Below are 21,618 nucleotides of genomic sequence, written 5' to 3' on the forward strand. Positions count from 1 at the left end.
TATTCCAGGGTTCACGCACATCTTCACCAGTACAACCAGTTAGCAGCAGTGGTAGTTTGGCCTTTATGCAGATTTTTAGACAAACATTTCCATGTCTTTTCCAAGGCTTTGAGCAAAGCTTCATGACTAAACACTCTGGAATTTATAGAAACCCTGCAGTGACATGAGCGAAACAATAAAATAAAGAAACACTTCTGATGAGCAAGAGGAACTTAAACCCGTTTCATTTCATTGTCCGTGTTCTCTTGGGGTTCCAGGGTACAGAAGCCAAGAAAGGCAAAACTACACTTATTCATATTTTGCATTGTAATATCTCATTATCAGGAGATAGCGGCATAAAAACAAGAACTGCGAGTATGGCCTTTCTTGGATGATACCGTAAAAAAAATCTTTAAAAAAATCATGTCAAAAGGTATTGTGATGATAAACTACGGATAACAAGCTTCCTGTTTTATTACATCCAGATCTTAACTGAACAAACATATTCTTCTGTTCAGGTATTTGGAATACAAGTCTCAACTTCGCCAAAATACTCTGGTTTTATTTTCTAAAAAAAAAATAAAATTCCAGGCCTGCTTGTTTTGAAATTCAATGATTTTTCCAGGTTTTCATAACCGTATGACCCCTAATAGATATTTAATAATTTCAGTTGCGCTGTTTTATTAAAAAGTAAAGGCATCAATAGTCCATCATGAAGCTCAAGACACTAAACAAACCCAGGCAGCACCACGGTCTTCGCCCATAGCCTTTATTGGAAATTCTTTACATGTCAACACTCCGAAACCTGCCCAAACCCCAGCTTTTAGTTTAGAGACTATAAATATATATATATAAAAAAGGATGTGTAAAAGACTTTTGCAGTTCTTCCAAGGATAAAGACAGCATTTACAGTCAGGTCTCATCTTGAGAAGGGCAGTAAACTCCTGCTTGTTGGTTGAAAAGACAAGCAAGAGATTTTAAACAAAGCCGAATTAAAAGAGAGAAAATAAGTGGTGGAGGTGTGTGTGTGTGTGTGTGTGTGGAAAAGAAAGCAGACAGTTTTGATGAGCACTAGGAAACACAGGAGAACAGCACAGTACAGACAGAAGATCACGACACTGTATCTACATGGCTGGCAACATCCCTGGAACTACAAATCCTCGAGTGTGTTTAAAGGTTTTGAGTGCAGCTCGTGTGTGTGTGTGTGTGTGTGTGTCTCTGAGTGTGTGTGTGAGAGAGAGAGAGAATAAAGCAGCTCAAGGGCGATGTGAACAACACTGAGGCTCATCTGACCTGCGATGGCCACTGTGAACATAATAGTGAGTCAGGTGTTTCTAGTCCAGCTAACGGTGCTGTCACTCAGTGTCAGAACACAGGAGTAGGGCGCCACCCAGTGACTGAGCCAGGACATAACAGGGACTGGTTTCTCGTCAATACACTGAAGATGGGGGATGACGAGTGTCGGTTAATGGAGCCTAAATCAACATTTTCAGATGAGGCAACATGTTCTCTGCCCTGGTTAAACCTTGTAATTTATTTGGATGAGATTCAGATTAACTAACAAATAGTATCACTTACAAAAAACCCCAAATAAAATGTGCAAAAAAATATCAAATATTCAAAATGCCCATTTTCTTAATAAACATCACAATTGTTGTCGTTTAAAACAGTTTACAAATGCACATGATTTCAATAAAGTGTGGTCCTGCGGCTGCTGGCATCATAATAGGTACACAACGGAGTGCAAACTGACAGAACATGGCGGTACCGGTTCTTTTAAAGTGGCGGGGCACTACGGAGGACAGCGAGTCAACAGGTCAGGTCATCTTGGCACTGACAGCTGAGGCGTATCTGAGCAGGAAAAGTGACGTGTCTAGTTGACCGAGCTTAACAAATCTGAACTGAGGCTGGTAGGAAAACTAGTAAAAATCCTATCACGTGTACATATAAACCTGCATTTAACCGAAGATAAATCCTCGAAGTGGTTCTTCAGTGGACAGGAGAGATCAACCATCAGTGTTTTCAAGCTAAGAAAGTCTCAGTTCAAGCTACACTAACTCCACCTCTTACAGGGAGGAAAAACACTGTCAACAGATGTGGGTGGGACAAACATGTTACAGAGGTTCTCCAATAAAGTGATGGCTTGACTATAAATCCATGAGTCAAGACGTTATACTCCGGGACAGTGAAATCTAAAAACAAATCTGCTGACATGACAACACTCTCAAGGTTCTAAGTCGAATGGGTGTGCGAGGTTGTCAGCTGAACTGAAATTTAAAGGTCTAAGAGCTATGAGGACCCCTCCATCGTCTCAAATGTCTCATTTTTCTTGGTTGAAAAAGAAAGAAACAAAACAAAACACCAATATAACACGTTACAAATATAAATCACTTTTCTTTTGTAATTTTTCCAAAATATGAACAGAAATTCCGTAACACAAAAAGTCCTTCTGAGGATTATGTCCTGCTGGCTGAGCGAGGAGGAGACGGAGGGCTCTCAGGGGTGAAGAGCAGGACAGAAACATTAAAGCAAAGCAAGAAGACAACAAAGAACCCTGGACTTCACGAGCGTTTCTGCCTCTTGGAATGTCGCTGTCGGCTGGGCCGCTCCTCGTCGCTGCTCGCCCCCTCACGAGTTCTGCGCGTGTCCCGCTCGCCGTCGCTATCTTGCTCTCGGTAATCCTTCTTTCCTGAGGTGGCAGATGCCCTCTTACTCCTCCTCCTGCCATCATCCTCTTCTTCTTCGCTCTCACTCTCCTCATCCCTCTGTCTTCGGCCATTTCTGGTTCTCTTGCCGTTCTGCATCTTCTTCGATTGCTCCTCCTCATCTTCCTCCTCCTCTTCTGATGTTGCTGGAGCCTGCCGGATGCGTTTCCGCGAACGCCGCCGGAGGTAGCTGAGGCCAGGCAGCAGTTTCTGGAGCAGCTCGATGAAGGTCTGCTCTGTTTTGACCATGCAAGAGAGCACGGTGCTGCCCTGGTGGTTGTACTCCTCTGCATTGGAGAAGACCAGCTTCACGTCTTCCATGAAGTCCTGGGCGTGGCGGTAGGAGCCCTGGCTGAACTTGCCCAGCATGGTCTGGAAGTCCATGGGCTGGGAGATGATGTCCAGGTAGTCCTCAGCCTCCTCTGTGGATACCGGCTCCCTGGCAGAGGAGCACAGCACCAGGTTAAACCAAGGATCGCAATGTCTGATATATCTGAGACCTTTGAAATATCAGCTATAATCTTATCATGGCGTCTATCAGAAAATTTGAAGATTTCATCTCCCATTTTGTGCATTTCCTCTTTGTAAGAACCAACACAAGCAAGCATAAAATCTTTATGAAGCCAAATTGAAGAGTATTTACAAATTTGGTCTCACCCACCAACAATTTTTCATGCCGTACTTCAAAATAAGCATCAAAATACCCCAAACCCCACATATGATATACAGAGTGCTTAGAAAGTATGTAGTATTTGATCAATCCCATCATTCCAGGTCTCTACTAGTACCTCAGCTAGTACAACAACTGAGATGACGTTGGTCGAACGTTTGCGTCAATTGTGATCAACACACAGAAGCTCCGTGTTTGGAGTGCCAACGCGGTGAAGGGCTTCACTGACAGGTACCCGGCTCAGGTGTGCTCACCTGAAGGGCCAGCTGTAGCGGAACTTGATCAGTTTCTTGAGGATCTCCTCACACCTCTCCAGCTCGACAACCTGTCTCCGCGGTCCTGGTTGTGAAGTCTGTCGCACCTGTGGACGCCGCACACAGCAGCAACTGTTAGCACGCTGCACACTCTATCTAATCTATCTAACATTCTCAATTAAAACTTAAAAAAAACATGGCTTTCAACCTGCTATCCCATACTTTCTGCTATACCAGCAGCTCTGTTTCCTGCTGAATTCTTACCAGTTCGTCGATGTCTGCAGGGCTGTTGGGACCAGTCCTCTGCTTGCTGCTCGACGACTGTTTCTTGGATTTACTTTTTGAACTTTTCTGCCCAGACGATGATGACTTATTTTTCTTCCTTGGCCTCACTGAGGAGCAATAAAAGAAGTCATCAAGACAACAAGAATAAAAATACAGACAGGAAAAAAAAAAAAAAAGAGACAGAGAGAAACAAATCTGTTTGTGCTCTTCTGCCCACATTACAACCTTCCACAGAGTTTAGCAAAAATCTCAACATAGTTTTTGTGTAATTCTGCTGACAGACAGACGGCACCAACATTCCCTCCTTGGCAGAGGTAATAATGAATATCCTCAAATTCTTGGAAAACTACAGCCTTTGCTGATACAGTTTCATGACTTTTCCATGCCTTCAAGTCAAACTTACCACAGAATATGTAACTACAATTAATGAGAAGCTCTGTGGTTTAATATGAAACATTAAAATTAATCATAATAAGTTTTTTTTTTTATTTTAAATTAAGCGTGCTCTGATGTGCAGGTATTTGGGAAGCAATTTTCTAGCCAGCTAGCTTGATCTCAGGCCTGGAAATGGCTTCTTCTCTTTATATTTGCCTGACTTTTCACGAGGTTATAAACTCTGATATAACCCAGCCGACAGCCATTCACAGCACAAATGAGAAAATAATCAAGTCTCAGAGGCACTGCAATCCTCTCCTGAACTATTAAGCATCGATGCACAAAACGTCTTAATGGCTCAATGTGACGCTGCAGGCCCGAGCTGACAGACGGGATCATCCTGCCACATACTTTCAGTGAAACCACGACAAGACGAGACTTCAAAGCCACGTCCAGACCTGAGCTGTGCTACATGACAACACACAGACAATAGAGATGAGGAGACGACAGGGGACAACATTCCCCATCTACATTCCTCTCATTCCCAACCCATTTTCCACAACTGTCTCAATTTCACATTACTGGAAAGTTCATTTTCATCTCCTGCTCTTTTAATACCGAGCAATGGTTTGTCCTTATAAAGGTTATTTGGAGTTTGTTCACATTTACGGACGACTGGCGGCACGCTCAATGTGACAAATAGATGGCCAAAGCTGACGCTGGTTAAAAAGCCAGTGATGACAAATCACTGAGACGAATCCATGAAACCTGAACTCAGTGATTCCCTCTCTCTCTCTCACACACACACACACACACACTCACAGCTGTGGCCCATGGCTTTATATTCATTCTCTTCCTCATCATCTTCATCCTCCTCTGACTCGTCTTCTTCAGACTCCTCCTCGCTGTCCTCTTCATCTGAGTCTTGCTTATAGTTCCTGAAGAAGAGACGTTGAGGAGAGAGAAAAGACCTCTTACTTACATGCACACATCAGGTTATCAATAACTGATCAGTTCTCAAAGAAAAAAGGGTATGAAATGTTACCTTGAACGGGAGCCACGTCTAGCCAAGGCGGGTTGGCAGGCCGGGCACAGCCACTCGCCAGCAGGTATGCGATACAGAACTGGTCGCAGGCAGAACAGGTGGAAACCCTTTTTGCAATCGTCACAGAGGATAAGCTTCTCGTCGTCACCTGAAAGAGACCAGACCAAGTTTGAGGTTTTCAAATATTCATAGACAAGTTCTGTAGAGCCTGGATTTAGCATCCCCACCCCCTGAGAAGTTCCACTAAAATCTCACACATTTCTATGGGTGCCCAGGATCGTATCCTCATCTCATCCCTACTGACCACCTGCTGGTTTGCAGATGATGTAGATCTGCCTGTTCTCTGTGCCAGCAGCTGCTACCCTCAACTGTTCACATGCAAGCTGGAACTCACATAAATGGCTAATGGCACCATTTCAGGCCCGATTTGTCCTTCCTGGTGGTTTTTAGGGCAAACATTAGGTTAGGAACATTTGGTTTTTGTTTGGTACCTGTGAGTTATGGGAGAACTGTCAATGAGCCAATGTGTGAGGACACATCCCAGATACCTAGCAGCTTCATATCCCCATAGGCCAGTGATGAGATTCAGCAGTTGGAGCACTACACACGGCGTTAGAGGAAACCTGAGTTTACCGATACGGCATTCCCAACATGAACCAGTACTGCTGAACCTGGTGACTGCACCTCCAAATAGTGAGCACTTCTGGGAAGTAAATGACAAACACCTGCACCATTCTAGTTCATTTCCTTTTCTTTTCTATACTGTAAACTGTTTTACACGTGTCGGCTCCAACATACAAGAGGTGACACATTGTATTTTTAATTCTGTCAAAAACAATAATAAAATCTTTCAGGTATATTACAAACTATGTGTGTTTTGATACCTCACCTTTCCTTCGGCAGACTTTGCAGCGAGCGTTCTCGGCGGACATGTCCCACTTTATGCAGGCATCCAACATTCCCAGCAGAACGTGCATGCGGGAGAAGGTCTGGGCCTCTCGGATTGCCGTCTTCCACTTCTCTACCGCTGTTGCTACCTGAGAGTATGAGGTCAAAATATTCGGCATTGTGCACTGACTTGTATCTTTAGCATTTTACAGATGTTTGTTCTCACCGAAATAAACTGGTGCTGCCATCTGCTGACAATTACACTTAATTGTTTGATCGTCACTCTTTCCATTATTATTCATTCAGACATTTTTCTAACATTTCACTTTTTGATTACATGTAGCTGAAAAAAAAAGTTTTTTTTCCAGCTAAATCTAATATCAAAGTGACACAGGGATGAGAAATTCTGTGATATCTGTCGATATAATGGCAATTTGATTTGTTTGCATATCTAACGTCCATATTTCTGTGGCCTCTGCTTTTTTTTGATGGCTTATTAGAGATAAATCTAACAGCTCCATACTCCTACCTTTGCCTCCTCTGCGAGTCTCTTTTCCTCATCTACCTCTTCAGCTTTGCTGCTCTCTTCCCCTCCCTGTTTTTTCTTCTTTGTTTGCTTGGGGGCCATAAACCCCTGCAGGAACTTCTTGATGACACAGGCCTGAATGGTGATGATGCACTCTCCAAAATCTTTCAAGCTCTCCATGTCTTTCAACTGAGAGGGGATGAAACAAGCAATCAAAATGACCAGGTTTGTACATATTGCAGACACACTGATCATCTCCCTAAAGACCATTTTAACTGCCATGTCAGTGCAGACCAGTGGGGTTCTAAAAAGAATATTCAAGACAAACCTGATCTTCAATGTCTATCTCATCATCCAGGTAACCCAGGCCTCCTTTCTGGAGGCGTGAGGCCACCTCCAGGATGTCACTGCGCAGGAATTTGAGCAGCTCTGCGAAGCCATCACACGTCCTGAGGCCCAGTTTACCCTTCCGTGTCAAATGGATGGAATGGATGATGTCCTGGTACCTGTAACGGAGGGGGCAGCTTGTATTGAGTATTTCATTGACTAGGTTGCTGTAGATGCCTGCTGAATTAAATTACTGATAAAAACATGGAAAGTCAGATCCAAGACCAAGACCAATCAAAAACATTTCAAAATAAATGCTGTTTTAACAGGAAACACGGGATTTCAGCTCTGTTGGATCAGTCCAGAAGATTCCTGACAACTGCAATTCAGTAGGACTGGACACAGGTCAATTTTTGTGTGTGTTCTCACCTGTTTTGGATCTTTGCCCTCAATTCGCTTTCTCTTACTCCCTGAGGATGAAGACTATCCGCCAGTTCCTCAAGCTCAGCTAGGCTGTCACATATGAACCTGGATACAGAGGTGGAACAATTAGAAGTACTTAAAATTAAAAACCTGAAATGAAAACAGAGATAAAAATGAAGCTCATACCAGAGGTTCTGCCCTTGTTTGGGAGCTGTAGTTTCTATACAGACGTCAGCTGCTGCCCCCTGCTGGGCTCCCTCAGTAATAGCACCATCTATGCTGCCGTCATCCTTTTCAGTTCCTGTGATGGACAATGAACGTTTGATCTCGTACAACTCATTGAATTAAGATCAATCTTGAAACGGGCCATCATGTAAATATCCAACTATGTGCATACACATGATTCTATGACAAGGGAAACTTAAAACATTGTGTACCTTGTGATTCCTGAGTGGCGACTGTGTCAGCATCATCATCCTCTTCCACTTCCGCCTCAGCTGTTTTTTCCTCAGGAGGAGGAGTGAAGCTGTAGTCAATGCTTTCATGCACCCAACCTTTCTCAATGTAGAGACCGGGAACCACGTCAGAGAACAGCCAGTATCTAGACAAAAACATTAAGCAATCTCGGTTTTAATCAATTTATTAATCAATTATAATTCCTCATTTGTTGGCTTATGGACTAAATGCTCCAAGGGGTCTGCAGCACTAACCTGTTATGATTTCTGTCTGTACCCAGCGGGGTCCTGCGCATCACAAGTTTGGCTTTACTTAGGCCATCCTGGAAGGCTCTCTCTGCAGCCACCCTCTGTCGGCGCATCCGCTCCTCTTCAGCCTCCTTCTCCATGCGCTCTTGGGGGTGAAAATAGAGCACAGGTGTTTTTTTTTTTATTCTTGAATAGGGAACCGCCTCACACCTTGTCGTGAAGGTTACCTTTGTTCAGTTTGTCCATTTCTTCCTTCTCCTTCTTAGCTTGCATGGCCATCAGCCGCCGGCTCTTCAATGAGCTGATCATGTCATCTGGCTCCGGCTCTGGCTCCACCTTGACTTCCTTTTTGATGTCCTTCTTAACACCATTTTCTTTTTTCTTTTCACCTTTGACCCCAGAAAAAAAAGAAAATTCAGTTGAAATCTATATATCTACATACATTGTCTATCTATCTATCTATGTATACACACACCAACTTATTTTCGTATTCACATTTTGAGGACAAAATAAAAGTTCTGCAAGACTGATACACATCCTTTTCTTTCAACAATAATGCATACAACATTATTCTCAAGTGCTGATTCATTGTGGCCAATAAATAAGCTTTTTAGTGCAAATGAGGAGCTGCCTGGAAGAGCAGATGTAGTTCACCTGACAGGGAGAATTGGATCGCCTACCTTTCGTCTCCATTTCCTTTTGCTTTTGCCTCTCAGCCCTCTTGCGATCGTTGACCTCTTTCAGCATTGCCAGACGCTCCCTCCACAGCTCAGCTGACCGTTGCTGCATTGCATCTACATGGTCTTCCACGGAGTAGGTCATGAGGATGCGGTGGCACAAAGCCACCAGCAGACTGACTTTCTCTTCTGGGCTGAGCTCAAACACTTCAATTGTTTCAAGCTTTTCCAGGAACTCACTGGTCACTACATCGTCAAAACCACCCAGGGTCCCAGTGTCCTCTGAGCCCTGGCCACTCTCGCCGTGAGCGTCGCATGGACGCAAACATAGTCGGGCCAGTTCTGACACAGAGTGCATGGTAAGGGGGATCTCGGATAGGGGCATATCAAGCTCACTGTAGCCTTCAGCCAGCTCGTCCTGTAGCAGCGTCTGAAGCAGGATCACAAGAACGCGGTTGAGGTAATGGAAACCAGACCGTTCCCCCACCAGTGCTTCCATCAGAGCCACAGCTGTGATGGGATACTGGTCATCTGGCATCAGAAGGCCAGCATAGGCGTTGAGGAAGTCCACAACCATCGCCACATCCCCAAACAGGGTGTTGGGCAACCCCTCCGGTATGTCTACAAGCTTAAATGTCGGCAGTGGCTTGCCACCTTCGATTTCCTGGTCCTCATATCTGCGGGATTGTTCGCGACGGACCAGCATCTCCTTTTCACGCCTCTCCTTGGCCTTTTCTCGTAGCTTCTCTTTGAGCTCTTCACGCTTCTTCTTCAGCTCTTCCTGCTTTTCCTCTTCGCTCATCGCTGCCCATCGTTTCTTTTGTTCTAGCAACTCCCAGCGTTTCTGCACCACTTCCTTGAGTTCTTCGGGCAGTCTGTCCCGCTCCTCTGGGGACAAGGTCTTTGCAGCTTTGGAGACGAGGGAGGAAAGAGCATTCTTTTTATCCTCTTTGCCCTTGTTTTCCTTGTAGTAGCGAAGGAGGTGCAGGGCCATAGGGTGCAATGGCTTCCCCAGCTTAGGGGATCCCACGCTACCACTACGGGCCCGTTTCTTGGGGCTCCCAGCAGGTGTGCTCTTAGCCAGATGCAGCAGGGTCATCTGCTTCATCTTCTGTGTTTTGGCACCAGCTTTACCATCCTTTTTATAAGCTTTCATTAGTTTCTTTCCTTCTTTCTTGTCTCCAGTCTTTTTAGCTGATTTTGGAGCTGAAGGAGTTGCACTTTTGCCTTCCCCCGTCTTAGGCGTTCCCGAGTTCTTTACCTTAAGTGGAGAACCATTCATTTTTATTTTCTGGGAGAAAATAAAGAACCAATTTAAGCAAAGCTTTGACTTTTTAGACACCCCGTAATAGGATAATCTCTAGTTTACCTGTAAACATAGAAAACAAACCGGCTAACCTGCATGTGGCCCCATATGGTGGGACTAAGAGGCATCCCTTGACCATCTTTCTTCTTCCTTTTCTTGTCTCCCTTCTCATTTCCAGAATCCTCCCCGGGTGTGTCAGAGGTCTTCAGCCTCTTGTTAGGTTTACCCTCAGAAGACACCAAGCTCTTGCGTTTTGCAGAGGGGTTTTCTGCTAAAAACTGAAGACAAACATCAGAGTGGGTCAAGAACAAGCAACTTTTCTAACAGGCAGTAATATAATACAGGTAATTATAGTATCCAAGTTACCTTATGTGGATCAAGAAGAAAATCGCTGAATTTACTAGGCAGATTAAACTTTTTCACAAGTTCATCTTCTACCACCCAGGGTGCACTCTCGCCCATACCCAATCTCTGGGCGTAGTGCCTGATAAAGTAGCGCATGATCTCCTTGGTGGGAGGGCGTTCAGTTCTGTAAAGACTCTCTGCTGGGACATCGCTGATCACCTGTGACACAAGTACATCAGGAGGATCCGGTGTCAGTGTATTTTAAAATATCACTACTTTACTTCTTCAGACTTTAAGACCAGGTACTGACAAAAATACCGTTAACAGCTCATGAAAACTACAGAGGAATAATATACTCAAGGTATTTGGAGACGAAAGAAATTTTCCTCAGACATCAGCATGGGAAATACATTGGTTGGTTGGTCACTCCTCATACAAACCTTATCCTCGTTGATAAGCTTCACGTCGTACTTATGAGGAAGGAATTTGGGCATCACCCATTTCCTCTTCTCCTCCTTCATGGCAGTGGGAAGCTTCCTTGGTGAACGTCGTGCTCTGTCACCTAATAAAGACATACAATATGGTGGTACAAAATGTATTTGACTGAGATGTTTTAAAAGGGAAGAAAGGGCATTTTCCTGCTGTAAAACACGCATTTAAGAGCTCTAATAGATTAAACTGACTGTCTGGGGCTACTACCAGCAGGGGTGCTACAATTTAACAAGCAGAAATCATTGTAAGATGATGCGAATGTGGAAGTTTTATGAAAATTATGTAAGCTTCCTCTTCTGACAGAGAAATTTTAGTACAGCAAATCTGTTTTCACCACTACGCAAGATGACTTCTTCAGTGTGCTCTGTTGTGATTGCCGAAACTCACTGAGACTTTCCCTCCTGTTCTCCTCCTCTCTGGGAGGAGGTTCCTTCCTCTGGTTCTCCTGACTGGCATTTTCTTTATCGCTAGATGGAGAGTCACAGGCACCTTCAAGTTTCTTCTCACCAGCTTCACCCTCTGGGTTTTCTAGGGGGTGAATTTTCACCACCTTCACTTTTAAGTTTTTGTCTTTGCCCACCTAAGTTGGAAAAAAAATAGAAAAATTAGATTTAATATCATTACAAGTACACATGCTCACCATTGCCCTGCCACCACTTTTGGGAGATCATTGATATTTGTTCACTTAATTTTGAAAACAATTGAAAACTGGAAGGATGAATATATTTGGTGAGCAGTAAAAAAACAACAACAGTCAAAAATAGACAATCGGGGACAAATTGCGAGATTCAAAATTTCACTCACCAGGAAGTCACATTCTTCACCAACAGCATACTTGGTGAGGATTTCCACCCAGGCCATTTCAACCAGTTTATCTAAAGACACTGTGTTGTGGTGAACCATCTCCAAGATTGGCTTCTCAAACCACTGAGGATATTCCTCCTGGAGCCTGCACAGATAAAATGATGAGTATATTTTCCTTCACATGTAATAATTAGATATTGACAGTGTAATGTAGTTTGAATATTGCATCTGCAAAGCCAAGGGGAGTCTGTAAGATGGAAGGCAGCATTCAAAGTCCCGTCTCACAACCACAGTTGTTGCCGAAGGCAACAGATGTATTTTTCATGGGTGCTGTTCCTCTATCTAAGACAGGATCTCTACACCATTTGGATCTCTTAGATGCTCTTCACTGTGGTCAACCTTACAATCACCATTGGAACCCAAGCATTATATAAGATGATGAAAATAAGAGGTGGAGCTGGCCAGTAGGGGGAGCAAAACTTATCTGCTGATATAATTAGACAAAGCTTAGAGCTTGTGATCCTGAGCCACTGGAGCACTGGGTTGGGCAGTGCTCATTGCTACACTTTAAACATTAAACACATCGGCACCCAGGTAGTGAACTGTAGATACTGCTCACAGACATACCTAACTTTATTTTTTAATAACTACATTTCGCCTCTTACAAATCAGAGAGAACATTCGCAAGGCCATTGCAGATACAAAGATGACTCAATCTCACACACCCTTTAAATAGACAGAGGAGGAGCACTGAATTTATCCAATCATTGCAAAGCACAAAGCCTTGTGACCTTCAGTGACTGTCTTTATACCACAGAGCTACTGCCAGAGAGGCTAATCTGCAATTAAAAAAACACTTCTTATACTCAGATATAAATGAGAACCAGTGTTACTAAAGTGATGCCGTAAACACTGCTTATAAACTGTGCTTTATAAGCACTTTTGCTTCCTTATTGGATCTGCAGTAGAATAAAAAGCCTTTACTAGCAGTAACACACACACACACACACACACATCTAATCCCCAATTGCTTATTTCACAGCGTGATATAAATAATGAACTTATCACAGGTTTCAGGTTTAATACTAACAGTTCAGTGACTTCTTGTTCCTCCTCCCAGGCTTCTTTGTGTGTCAGCTGAATGCTTCCAGTACTCTTGCACGTCCAAATGCGCTCGTCATATCTCTTCAAACGTGCCTCATACTCACTGAACACCTTTTGTCAAGGAACTTTCCATATACATATGGAAAACAAAAAAAAAAACCTACTTGTTCACCCATCATTTACGAGCAAGGCACTTATGTTCCCAAAAGGTATTTAACAATTGTCATTTACGTCATTAAGATAAATAAAGGTAGGAACAGACCAAGAGGCAAGTACTACATATCAAAGAATAAGTGAATCTTGGAAACTTTAACCAGTTATGGTTCTGTTATTAAAAGTTTGGACACGAGGTTGTGCAATGTGGTAGTATACAGTAGGTAAGGTTCATGGAGTTGTGCCTCCAGATGCTGCTATTTGCTTTATACTCACATACCACAAAGTATATGGTCATGCTCGAGCAGACCAATAATACTACTACTAATAATAATACTTTTAGCTTTAGCCCCAACAGCGTAAAACTATATAGCGGTGAGCTCTTGCTGACAGTAGCACATCTGTCGTGTTATGTTTTCATAGTACTGCCTCAACTTGAGCGTAAATAAACCCAACGATTGCACCAGAACCAACCATTTTTAATGATAACAATTATGAGTGAAATCGGTGAGATCGAACGATGTCCTCAGCTAAAACTCAAAGACACAAACGTAGAGGTAGCTGAAGCTCGCTAACATGACTAATGTGCTAACGCTGATAGCTAACAGCAGCTAGTCGGGCAACGGATTGAGCCGGTGAGAGCACACGACTGGCTATTGTGACATAACACCAGCGTTAGCATCGTGCTAGCTGACCCGGCTAACGTCGTTGAGTGACAGCCGGACCGTAAAAGCTAGAAGAGAAAGTGGGACTTTTAGAAACCCTTCATATTACACTAAGCATGAAAAAGCGTCAAAGATGATCATAATTACCTGTCTGACTGGAGTAGCCAGCTGGCTACAAGGAGTTGATGAGCAAAGCGATGTAAATATGAGCTAGCATGCTTGTCATCTACTGTAAACTGTACACATGCAGGTGAATACCAATTCGGTGTGCATTACGGCTAACATAAAGTACATAGATTAGGCAGCGCCTCATGCCCGAGTATGGGTTGTGTGACAATATAGTTAAACTAGTTTCATAAAGCTGGATAAACAGAGTGCCAACTATCTCAAGAAGTCAATCCTGGGCATCAGCATCACGGTAAAGGATACTCTTTGTTCCTGAAGGCCTCCTTGGTGTGCTCGATGATGTAGACCTCCTCTCCCGGGCCTGGTGGCTCGGCTAGCGGTTTAGCTAATGGATAAGGTTTCCGGCCCAAAAGCGGTGCCATTTCAAATCCACAGATGGTACACTATCGACGGTATAATAAATATTCTTGCAACGAACTAACACAATATTGTAAAATAATATGTCCTTATCATGTATCAAAGTGCCTTCCGATAGCACGGATCACGTTACCGCCGGCAGGCCCGGCACTCAACGTGTAGCAGCTAGCCGACTAGCTAGTGCGCTGGCTTGCTATCTCGTTGCAAAACAATAACAGTACACGTCTTCCCCGTCGCCTCATCGCACCCTTCTTCTCTCCTCTGGTAGCGGTGTCATGCTGGCTCCAAGCAAAGTCCAATGTACAAAACAGGTTGCTGGACTTGTCTCTCGGGAACACTTGGTAAACTTTTGGCTCCCTCAGATGAAGATGTCAGGATGCAACCGAATCCGAAATCAAACTCGCGGCAAGGGCTTCAGTTCAGCGGGTCTGGCGCGCTGGACAATTCTCAAGTCTTTGCAAACTCTGCCTGTTGTTGCGCAACTACGTGTCTTTCATCCAAACACTTCTTCTTTTAATATTACCGAGGCGATGAGACTTTTTAACGAAATGGAATTGTAAAATCTTAGAATTGTAGATTCCTTGTCGAAATGGCGGGAGTTTCTTTTACACCGGCACTATTCCGTACACCCTTTAGAATTCTGTTTCCCCGGCAGCAAGCAGCGTCGCCACCGCGCCCCGCCCCTTTTCGGCGTTCATTGGCTGCCTCCGTGAAGCGCCCTAATTGAGCAGGCGCAGAATAACCTCTCATTGGCTGGCTTTGCGTGTCCATTGTCAATCTAGGACAGCCCATCTAAATAAACCATGCCCCCCCATGAGAATATAAATTAAAGGTTAGAGGTCAGTGGATGACAATAAGGATTATATGATCTATTTAACTTGTTAAAATACAAGAAAGAACACATACATATATGATATTATGGTACTGAGAGTGTGTATTTGTTCAAATTAAAGCCGGCTTTGCGTCGCTATCATCACATTCATTTCTAATCCTATTGTCTCGGCTCCATTTTGTCTCATTAAACAATAGGACCTGGACTGTAGGCCTACCCTCATAATATATGTAGAATTATTTCCATCAGTGTTCTATGAAGGAAAGGTTCCGACCACATCCACTGAATTGAAACAGAAAAGAGCATTTATTAGGATTCACAAAAATCCTTTGTTATAAACATGGGCAAATTATATTATAAATAATTTAAAAAGCTTTTTCTTTTTTTTTTCTTTTTTTTTTTTTTTGCATGTGATAAGCCAAAAGAGGTGTTTTCTATTTCGGGCATCAAATTGTTATATAATGGCATATCTAAACATCAATCTGCATCAAGCTACACACTGAACACATTTTCAAAATGCCCTGCAAAACTCAAAACAAGTATGCAATTGGATATGTGGCCATGCAAAAGCAGAGTCTGACTTCTTCTAGGATAAATGAGAAACAGGGCATTTCCAGAAAACTAGACATTTACAGAATGTGTATAGCAAGAGTATTGCCTACTATATCAGTGACACGCCATTCTTGGAAATTCTTTAAAAACAAGACAAAGTTCTAACAGTAAAATGTTTTTTTTGTTGTTGGTTTTTTTTTTGTTGTCATTTACTGAAATGTAATGAGTAACCATTGCGGAAGGAGAACTTTAGAGCCTTGGAATTTTAAAAGCTTAGCTAATTTTACAACAACTGAGGACAGGTTTTGTGTGCATTTCAATATATATTTTTAAAGCTATCTCAGAACCGCATTTTCTCCTGTGCAGATCTTCTTTAAAGGAGGTGCTCCTGATTCATCCAGTTCTTCCTGTTGATTAAAAAAAAAAAAAAAAAAACACCTGAGGATAGATATTTCACGTGCACTACAACGTTATAACAGTTAAAATATCAGGGCTGTAAATTAATCTGAAAATGTATTGCCTAGTGAGATATCATAATCGCAGGAGGAACAATATTTGTACAAAATGTGTCACCATACATTTCTGATTTTAATTTTAAATGAAGTATAATGGTGCTGAAAAGATATCCCAGCATGCAAATGGAAATCTACGAAGATTTATATTTAGTATAAATCACTGCAAAAATTACACCTTTCTCATTTAAATGATTTTCAATTTTAATGTGACAAATGACCCCAGAATGATTCCTCCTAATATTGTAATTCTACTTGCAAATGCAAAATGATCAAGGTTACAAGTTTTTTTCAAAGTTGTTCGGCGCTAAGTACTTGATTTTTTTCTTCAGCGGGCTGACCTGTGTGTCTGGAGCGCTCCGTCGGGCATTTCCTGAAGAGAGAAGGTCCTCCTTGATGAGAGTAGGAGGCTCATCCGCTCCCTCCTGTCCAGAGTGAACTGGTTCTACATTCATAAAGTGTTATGATATCACATCCTCATCAGTTCAGCTGTGACAGCCAATCAAAGTTATGTGTGTTGATTTATTTGTGGTTAATGTCGATTAAAAGAAATCACAGCAAATTGACTGTTGGTCCAATAAATCCACATTTATGTATAAATCTACAATTTTTTTAAAAATTGTAATGTGGGTGTGTTTTTTTAACATTTATGTGTTTACATCTAAACAATAATATGATTAAGGTGTAGAGAAAGGCATCTACATACCATCAACACTCTCCTGGCCAAGCATTGGGGGCTGAGAGTCTTCAGTCCGGAGGCTGGAGCTATGTGGAGGACTGACCTGCTGCGAGCTGGAGGTGCTGCTGCTGTTATCCATCTTAGGCTGATATACGTCTGACAGAAAGCTCTGGTTGCTGTTTTCATCTGGGGCAAAACAGCGGCACAGAAGAATTCTACTGAACATGAGGTCACCGCTTCAAATCTGGACTTTTCATGGGTTCAATCATGTGATATTGAGTCTTTCCTGTCCTCCTCATGCAAACAACCTACATTTGAGGACTCACCAGTGAAATCCAGTAGAGAGTTAGTGTTTTCCAGGACAACATCTTTCAGTCCTCTCACATCTCCACCTGTAGATTTGGTGCGATATATCTAACACAGGAAAGCAGACACTGAAATGAGTCCACTTAACCTTGAATCAGGGAGAATCATAAAGACATGGACACCACAAAGCCCCCACCTGCTTTGTTTCTGTCACTGGCACCCACTTGAAAATACGCAAGGATGTGTCTCCAACTGTCACCCATTTCTTTTCCCTGGGGATGAAAGTAGTTTTACTAATTTTAGTCAGGAGCTTAGTTAAAGTCTGACGTTAACACAGTATCATCTGCTTAAAGAGCATTATAGCATGATGTACTGTACATGCTACTATCTTCCCTGTCAAGGCACCTCATCAAATAGCCTATACTGGAGGTTGATCGGCATTGTGTACATTACACCTGCATGTATAGGAGCAAATACTGTGATTATTCTTAAGTGGCTACAGGTCAGTCGTCTCATTTGTGGCGCGCAGCATGTCAGGCTGTAGCCATATTGACAGCTCTCGGCGGAAAAATTTAGCTAGCCCCGCCTCTTCTGTCAAATGAGCCCATTGATTGGTCAACAGCTCCGTCAATCATGTAACTTTTCCGACTGAAGTTTGTTGAGCGACGCAGCAGCTATCAACCTACGGTCTACTAATACATTTCCCTCCATGTTGCCCCCACACAGCTTACATACCATTTCCGCACTTTCTCGATGGCCGCCAGGACCTTTTTGATGTCATCTTTAGCCCGACTACGGGTCTCAGCACGGCCTGATCGTCCCGACATCTTGATGCTGTTATGATTCATCTACAGATGCATCTGAAAACTTCAAGACCAAGCCCCAGTTCTTCGTTACAGTGGAAACCTCGCGAGACTTGACAGCCTTTTCTTTCTCTTTTTTTTCTTGGCTCTTAATGTATCATGGCTAATGCTAGCTACTGTAGCCCACAACATTTTGGAGGCACCTTTACCGTATGAACATTTTAATTTTTAGCTATTTCAAACATAGGTACTTTAAACAAGCGGGTGCCGCATAAATTGCTCTGAATAACGGCTTATAACTGATTTATAAAACATGTAGTAATTGGTTTATTACATTCACTGGAACATATTAACAATTTATACATATGCAATTCAAAACTTTCGGATTAAGATTAAAAAATATGACGCTTTATTTGCCAATATGTCTATTTTGCACAAGACAGCAGCGTGGTTAAATTCCTATTGATTTTGATTTTTGGCTCCCATGTTTGACCAGCTGGGGGCAGCCTTGAGTCAAGCAGAGCGAGGAGGGCTCCTGAGCTTCAGTGGCTGAGATGTAATTTAACTGTCAGAGGTATTTCTAACTCACAGTGTGGTGTAGCCACTGAATATCAAATGAATACTATATTTTAATCAATATCTTACTGCTCTTAAACACCGTGTACTTGTAGCAGGACAAAATATACCTGTAAACATATAGATAATAAGAGCTTGATAAGACACTCTCATTGTACTTCAATATTAGATTTTTTGAATAATTTCACATAGAACGTCTATCTTGGATTTAGATTAATTTTATGTCTTAGATTTTTTTTTTCAGAATTGCCATATTATGATAAGGCATATAAAGATACATATCAGTGAATGATATTTAGTGAAATTAGTATTTCATGCAAATATTACAAAAGGAAAGTGAGCACATTGCCATTTAGATGAATCATGCAATAGGAATGGCGACAAGAGTTTGTCTTTCGCTTGCCGAAACTGCAGGAGTACAGAGCAAAGACAGCTCTCTTTAATCCACAAGGCTGATCTGAACAGACTGAGCGTTACAGTGCGATTGTGTGTGGCAAACCCCTCTTAAAATATAGTAACGTGCGGGGGCATAAAGGGACAGAAGCCAAGGAACTGGCATATAATCCTTCCAGTCAATCGACAATGTACTGTAGTTGGCGACTTACTCCAATGACAGGTTCTGCGATTATTTGGACAAACGTAGCTGGTAGTAATCAGGACAGCAGGGCTGGTCTCTCTCCTGCAGAGATTACACCGTCAAAGGACTCTTCTGTTACTCTGTTGGCTTATTTACTTTGGGTAGTTAGTCCATGTTTGAGAATTGTTGGTGAATCTCTCTAGGATAATGGCTCCATAGGCTGCATCTGTTTACAAGAAGTTGCAATTTATTCAACCATTTGAACTTTCTGATAATTCTTAATTGGTCTTAATATTTGTTACGGTACACAAGAGCTCTTGAATAACCTTTGTATTTCAAGCCAGCTCGACTACTGCAGTGGTCTTCTTTTCGAGAAGTACACTTCAGTGTCCCCGTATAGTGTACCAATGAGATTATCGAGCACAGATGCGTGTACGCATTACATTTGTCAACATAAATAAAGCAGAATTGTAACAATGTTTTTTCTTGACTTTCCTTCCTCCTTCCTTTCATTTACAGCAAACCTTCCCCAGCCAGGCTCATTATTAGGCTGCCAGGGCCTGAGGTGCATATTCTTTTAAAATCTTGTGATGTGTGTTTCCTTGCAGTGCAATAATACTGCTTTTGTGATTTTTTTTAGGGAATGCTAAATCACAACTCACTACTGTATCCTGAGTGGGCGGGCCCTGCTGGGCCACTAGCCAGTGGCTGACAACACTGGGAGGAGTCTGTGACAGTTGCCAGAGAAAATATCCAAATAGCGACGCCGATCAATGTGCAACCGATTGTTTCTTCATACCAAAAGCAGATGCCAGTAGCTCTTCCTTTGAAGGCATAAATGCTTCCCCCAGATGTTGGTGTTTGTGCAGTGTTGCTGCAGGAAGGAATTTAGAAGACGATGCATGTTTGGTAAGTTGCCTGTCGTTAGCCACACGGAGCACTTCTGCTCTGACAGGCCTGTCCTCACCCACGAAAGATGTTCGTAAAATAGTGTCTGACAGCGGTTTTTGATTTGAAACCCTCATGCCCATTTTAGTTTTTCTGATTTACTAAATGGAATCCACTAAATTTGGGAGCTGAGTAGTTATATAACCAAAGCAGCACCCATCGTTTGAGAAACCAGGTGTTGTGTGACTTCATAAAACCTCTCTGACTTTTGTCTGGTTGATGTCAGGGATCATGTAGCATCAAAGCTGTCCACAATCCTGCCTGTATCTCAGGTCGTCTCCTCAAAAGCTTTGAGAACCACAAACTCCAGACCTGAAATTCAGTACTGCACATCGGAAGAGCGACAATCAACGTGTAGCTGATTGGATGAGTTGTTGACTGATTGTTTGCATAAACATCAGGAGTCAAATAGGACATATAGTTATTTCTGATTGTTGCACTAAGATGTAATTCATGCCGATCTCATAGTCATACATGTTACCAATTAGCTCCGAGCTAATTCTGACATTTGGTCGTGTTGATGTAAGCGTAATAAGTAAAATTAAAACATGAGGTTTTAAAATTAAAACAGGTGGTTTTAATTTACCTAGACATTCACACGGTGATGCGATGAATGGCTTTTATTGTGAAAAGTTAAAACGGAAGTAGAATGTGTTTCTTGTCTACCTTTACTCTGGTGCCGTTCAGGCTGTTCCTGTCATTGACTGGGGTGTTGGACAGGGAGGCTAAATGGTCCAGTGAACAGGGGTGACGAGTCCAGCACAGCATGGGCAGCTGCCCGCCATAGCTGGAGCAGCTTGGCTTTTATTTCTTTCACACAAATTTGTTGACTGACTGTGTTTTTTTCCCCTCCTCTTTGTTGCTGTGTTTTCTAATCTAAGACGACGATGGACCGAGTAAAAAGCTCCATGCAGCAAGTACCCAACGCTATCCCCAAAGTGATCCGACGGACCGGAGGGGCCAATAGCCTGGAGCTGGAGAAGGAAAACTTTGAGCGAGGACAGGTGTGTAGAAGCACGGAGTCAATGAACACCATGTTTCCTGAGAGCGTGGGGTAAAGGTCCCGCTGCCGTGTGTGCGCGATGTGGGAGGATACTGATCATGTCTGGAGGTCTGCTGTCAGCTCCTAAAACAAACCCAGCACTGTGGGATTGTTTCTAGTGAGATGGCAGCTCTGGACACACACAACCACATTTGAATTTAACTGAACTCACTACTACTAGTTTTGATTGATGCATGAGTGAATTAATAGATCATGGGCTTATTCTTCTGCTGCTCTCACTGTGTGTGTGTGTGTGTGTGTGTGTGTGTGTGTGTGTGTGTGTGTGTGTGTGTGTGTGTGTGTGTATGATCAGCAGAGATGCCCACTGTACAACAATAGAGCCGTTGAAATGTAGGTCAGTGGTCTTTTGAATTCAGATAACTGTGTTGTTTATCTGCTGGACAAACCAGCCAGGAGAAAGGTGGACTGTGTATGACAGGCTGCCCCTGCACCAGGATGGGATCGGGCAACCTGCGTCGGGCTAAAAACTAGATGTTTGGAATGTGAAAAGTCTATGGTGA

The 21,618-nt window shown here is 42.8% G+C and overlaps 3 protein-coding genes across 6 annotated transcripts in view; 1 reads left to right on the top strand and 2 right to left on the bottom strand.

Moving 5' to 3' along the window:
• Nucleotides 1-732: 732 nt before the first annotated feature.
• baz1b (bromodomain adjacent to zinc finger domain, 1B) lies at nucleotides 733-15,131 on the bottom strand. Of its 2 annotated transcripts, none has more exons than XM_086215672.1 (21): nucleotides 14,157-15,131; nucleotides 12,896-13,012; nucleotides 11,806-11,950; nucleotides 11,389-11,581; nucleotides 10,950-11,071; nucleotides 10,531-10,728; nucleotides 10,257-10,442; nucleotides 8,862-10,119; nucleotides 8,409-8,570; nucleotides 8,188-8,326; nucleotides 7,915-8,078; nucleotides 7,664-7,778; nucleotides 7,484-7,582; nucleotides 7,056-7,233; nucleotides 6,731-6,916; nucleotides 6,203-6,350; nucleotides 5,314-5,461; nucleotides 5,091-5,206; nucleotides 3,873-4,000; nucleotides 3,609-3,715; nucleotides 733-3,123 (listed from the first exon to the last, which is right to left on the bottom strand). In XM_086215672.1, exons 1-21 carry the CDS (start codon nucleotides 14,273-14,275, stop codon nucleotides 2,541-2,543), a joined length of 4,611 nt encoding a protein of 1,536 aa, XP_086071798.1. In that variant the 5' UTR covers nucleotides 14,276-15,131; the 3' UTR covers nucleotides 733-2,540. The 2 variants fall into 2 exon arrangements, with proteins under 2 accessions (XP_086071798.1, XP_086071797.1); XM_086215671.1 differs by having other exon boundaries at nucleotides 8,862-10,149.
• Nucleotides 15,132-15,276: 145 nt separating this feature from the next.
• Nucleotides 15,277-18,074, bottom strand: bcl7bb (BAF chromatin remodeling complex subunit BCL7B b). The gene is made up of 6 exons (XM_086215079.1): nucleotides 17,887-18,074; nucleotides 17,348-17,423; nucleotides 17,172-17,259; nucleotides 16,873-17,031; nucleotides 16,508-16,611; nucleotides 15,277-16,061 (listed from the first exon to the last, which is right to left on the bottom strand). The coding sequence occupies exons 1-6, from the start codon at nucleotides 17,997-17,999 to the stop codon at nucleotides 15,990-15,992; spliced, it is 612 nt and encodes a 203-aa protein (XP_086071205.1). The 5' UTR covers nucleotides 18,000-18,074; the 3' UTR covers nucleotides 15,277-15,989.
• Nucleotides 18,075-19,863: 1,789 nt separating this feature from the next.
• hip1 (huntingtin interacting protein 1) overlaps nucleotides 19,864-21,618 on the top strand; it is a 46,969-nt gene continuing 45,214 nt past the window's right edge. Inside the window, exons 1-2 of one of the 3 annotated variants that reach the window (XM_086215673.1) lie at nucleotides 19,864-20,016; nucleotides 20,937-21,059. In XM_086215673.1, coding sequence (XP_086071799.1) covers nucleotides 20,943-21,059 — 117 coding nt within the window. In that variant the 5' untranslated portion in view covers nucleotides 19,864-20,016; nucleotides 20,937-20,942. Of the gene's footprint in view, nucleotides 20,017-20,745; nucleotides 21,060-21,618 lie in introns of those variants that run through there. The other 2 variants (XM_086215674.1, XM_086215676.1) reach the window with 2 other exon arrangements.

This window comes from Aulostomus chinensis, chromosome 10, assembly GCF_037954235.1.
Source record: "Aulostomus chinensis isolate RoL2024-O1b breed Wild chromosome 10, RoL_Achi_v1.0, whole genome shotgun sequence".
In the NCBI taxonomy this organism is placed as follows: domain Eukaryota; kingdom Metazoa; phylum Chordata; class Actinopteri; order Syngnathiformes; family Aulostomidae; genus Aulostomus; species Aulostomus chinensis.

Coding starts and splice junctions, on each gene's coding strand:
- baz1b (XM_086215671.1), bottom strand. CDS start 14,275: ATGGCACCGCTTTTGGGCCGGAAACCTTATCCATTAGCTAAACCGCTA. Junction 7,234..7,483: donor AGGGCAAAGATCCAAAACAG/GTGAGAACACAC, acceptor CCTCCGTTACAG/GTACCAGGACATCATCCATT. Junction 6,917..7,055: donor AGATAGACATTGAAGATCAG/GTTTGTCTTGAA, acceptor ATCCCCTCTCAG/TTGAAAGACATGGAGAGCTT.
- bcl7bb (XM_086215079.1), bottom strand. CDS start 17,999: ATGAATCATAACAGCATCAAGATGTCGGGACGATCAGGCCGTGCTGAG. Junction 17,032..17,171: donor CTCTCTACTGGATTTCACTG/GTGAGTCCTCAA, acceptor GTTTTGCCCCAG/ATGAAAACAGCAACCAGAGC. Junction 16,062..16,507: donor GGAGCGCTCCAGACACACAG/GTCAGCCCGCTG, acceptor TTTAATCAACAG/GAAGAACTGGATGAATCAGG.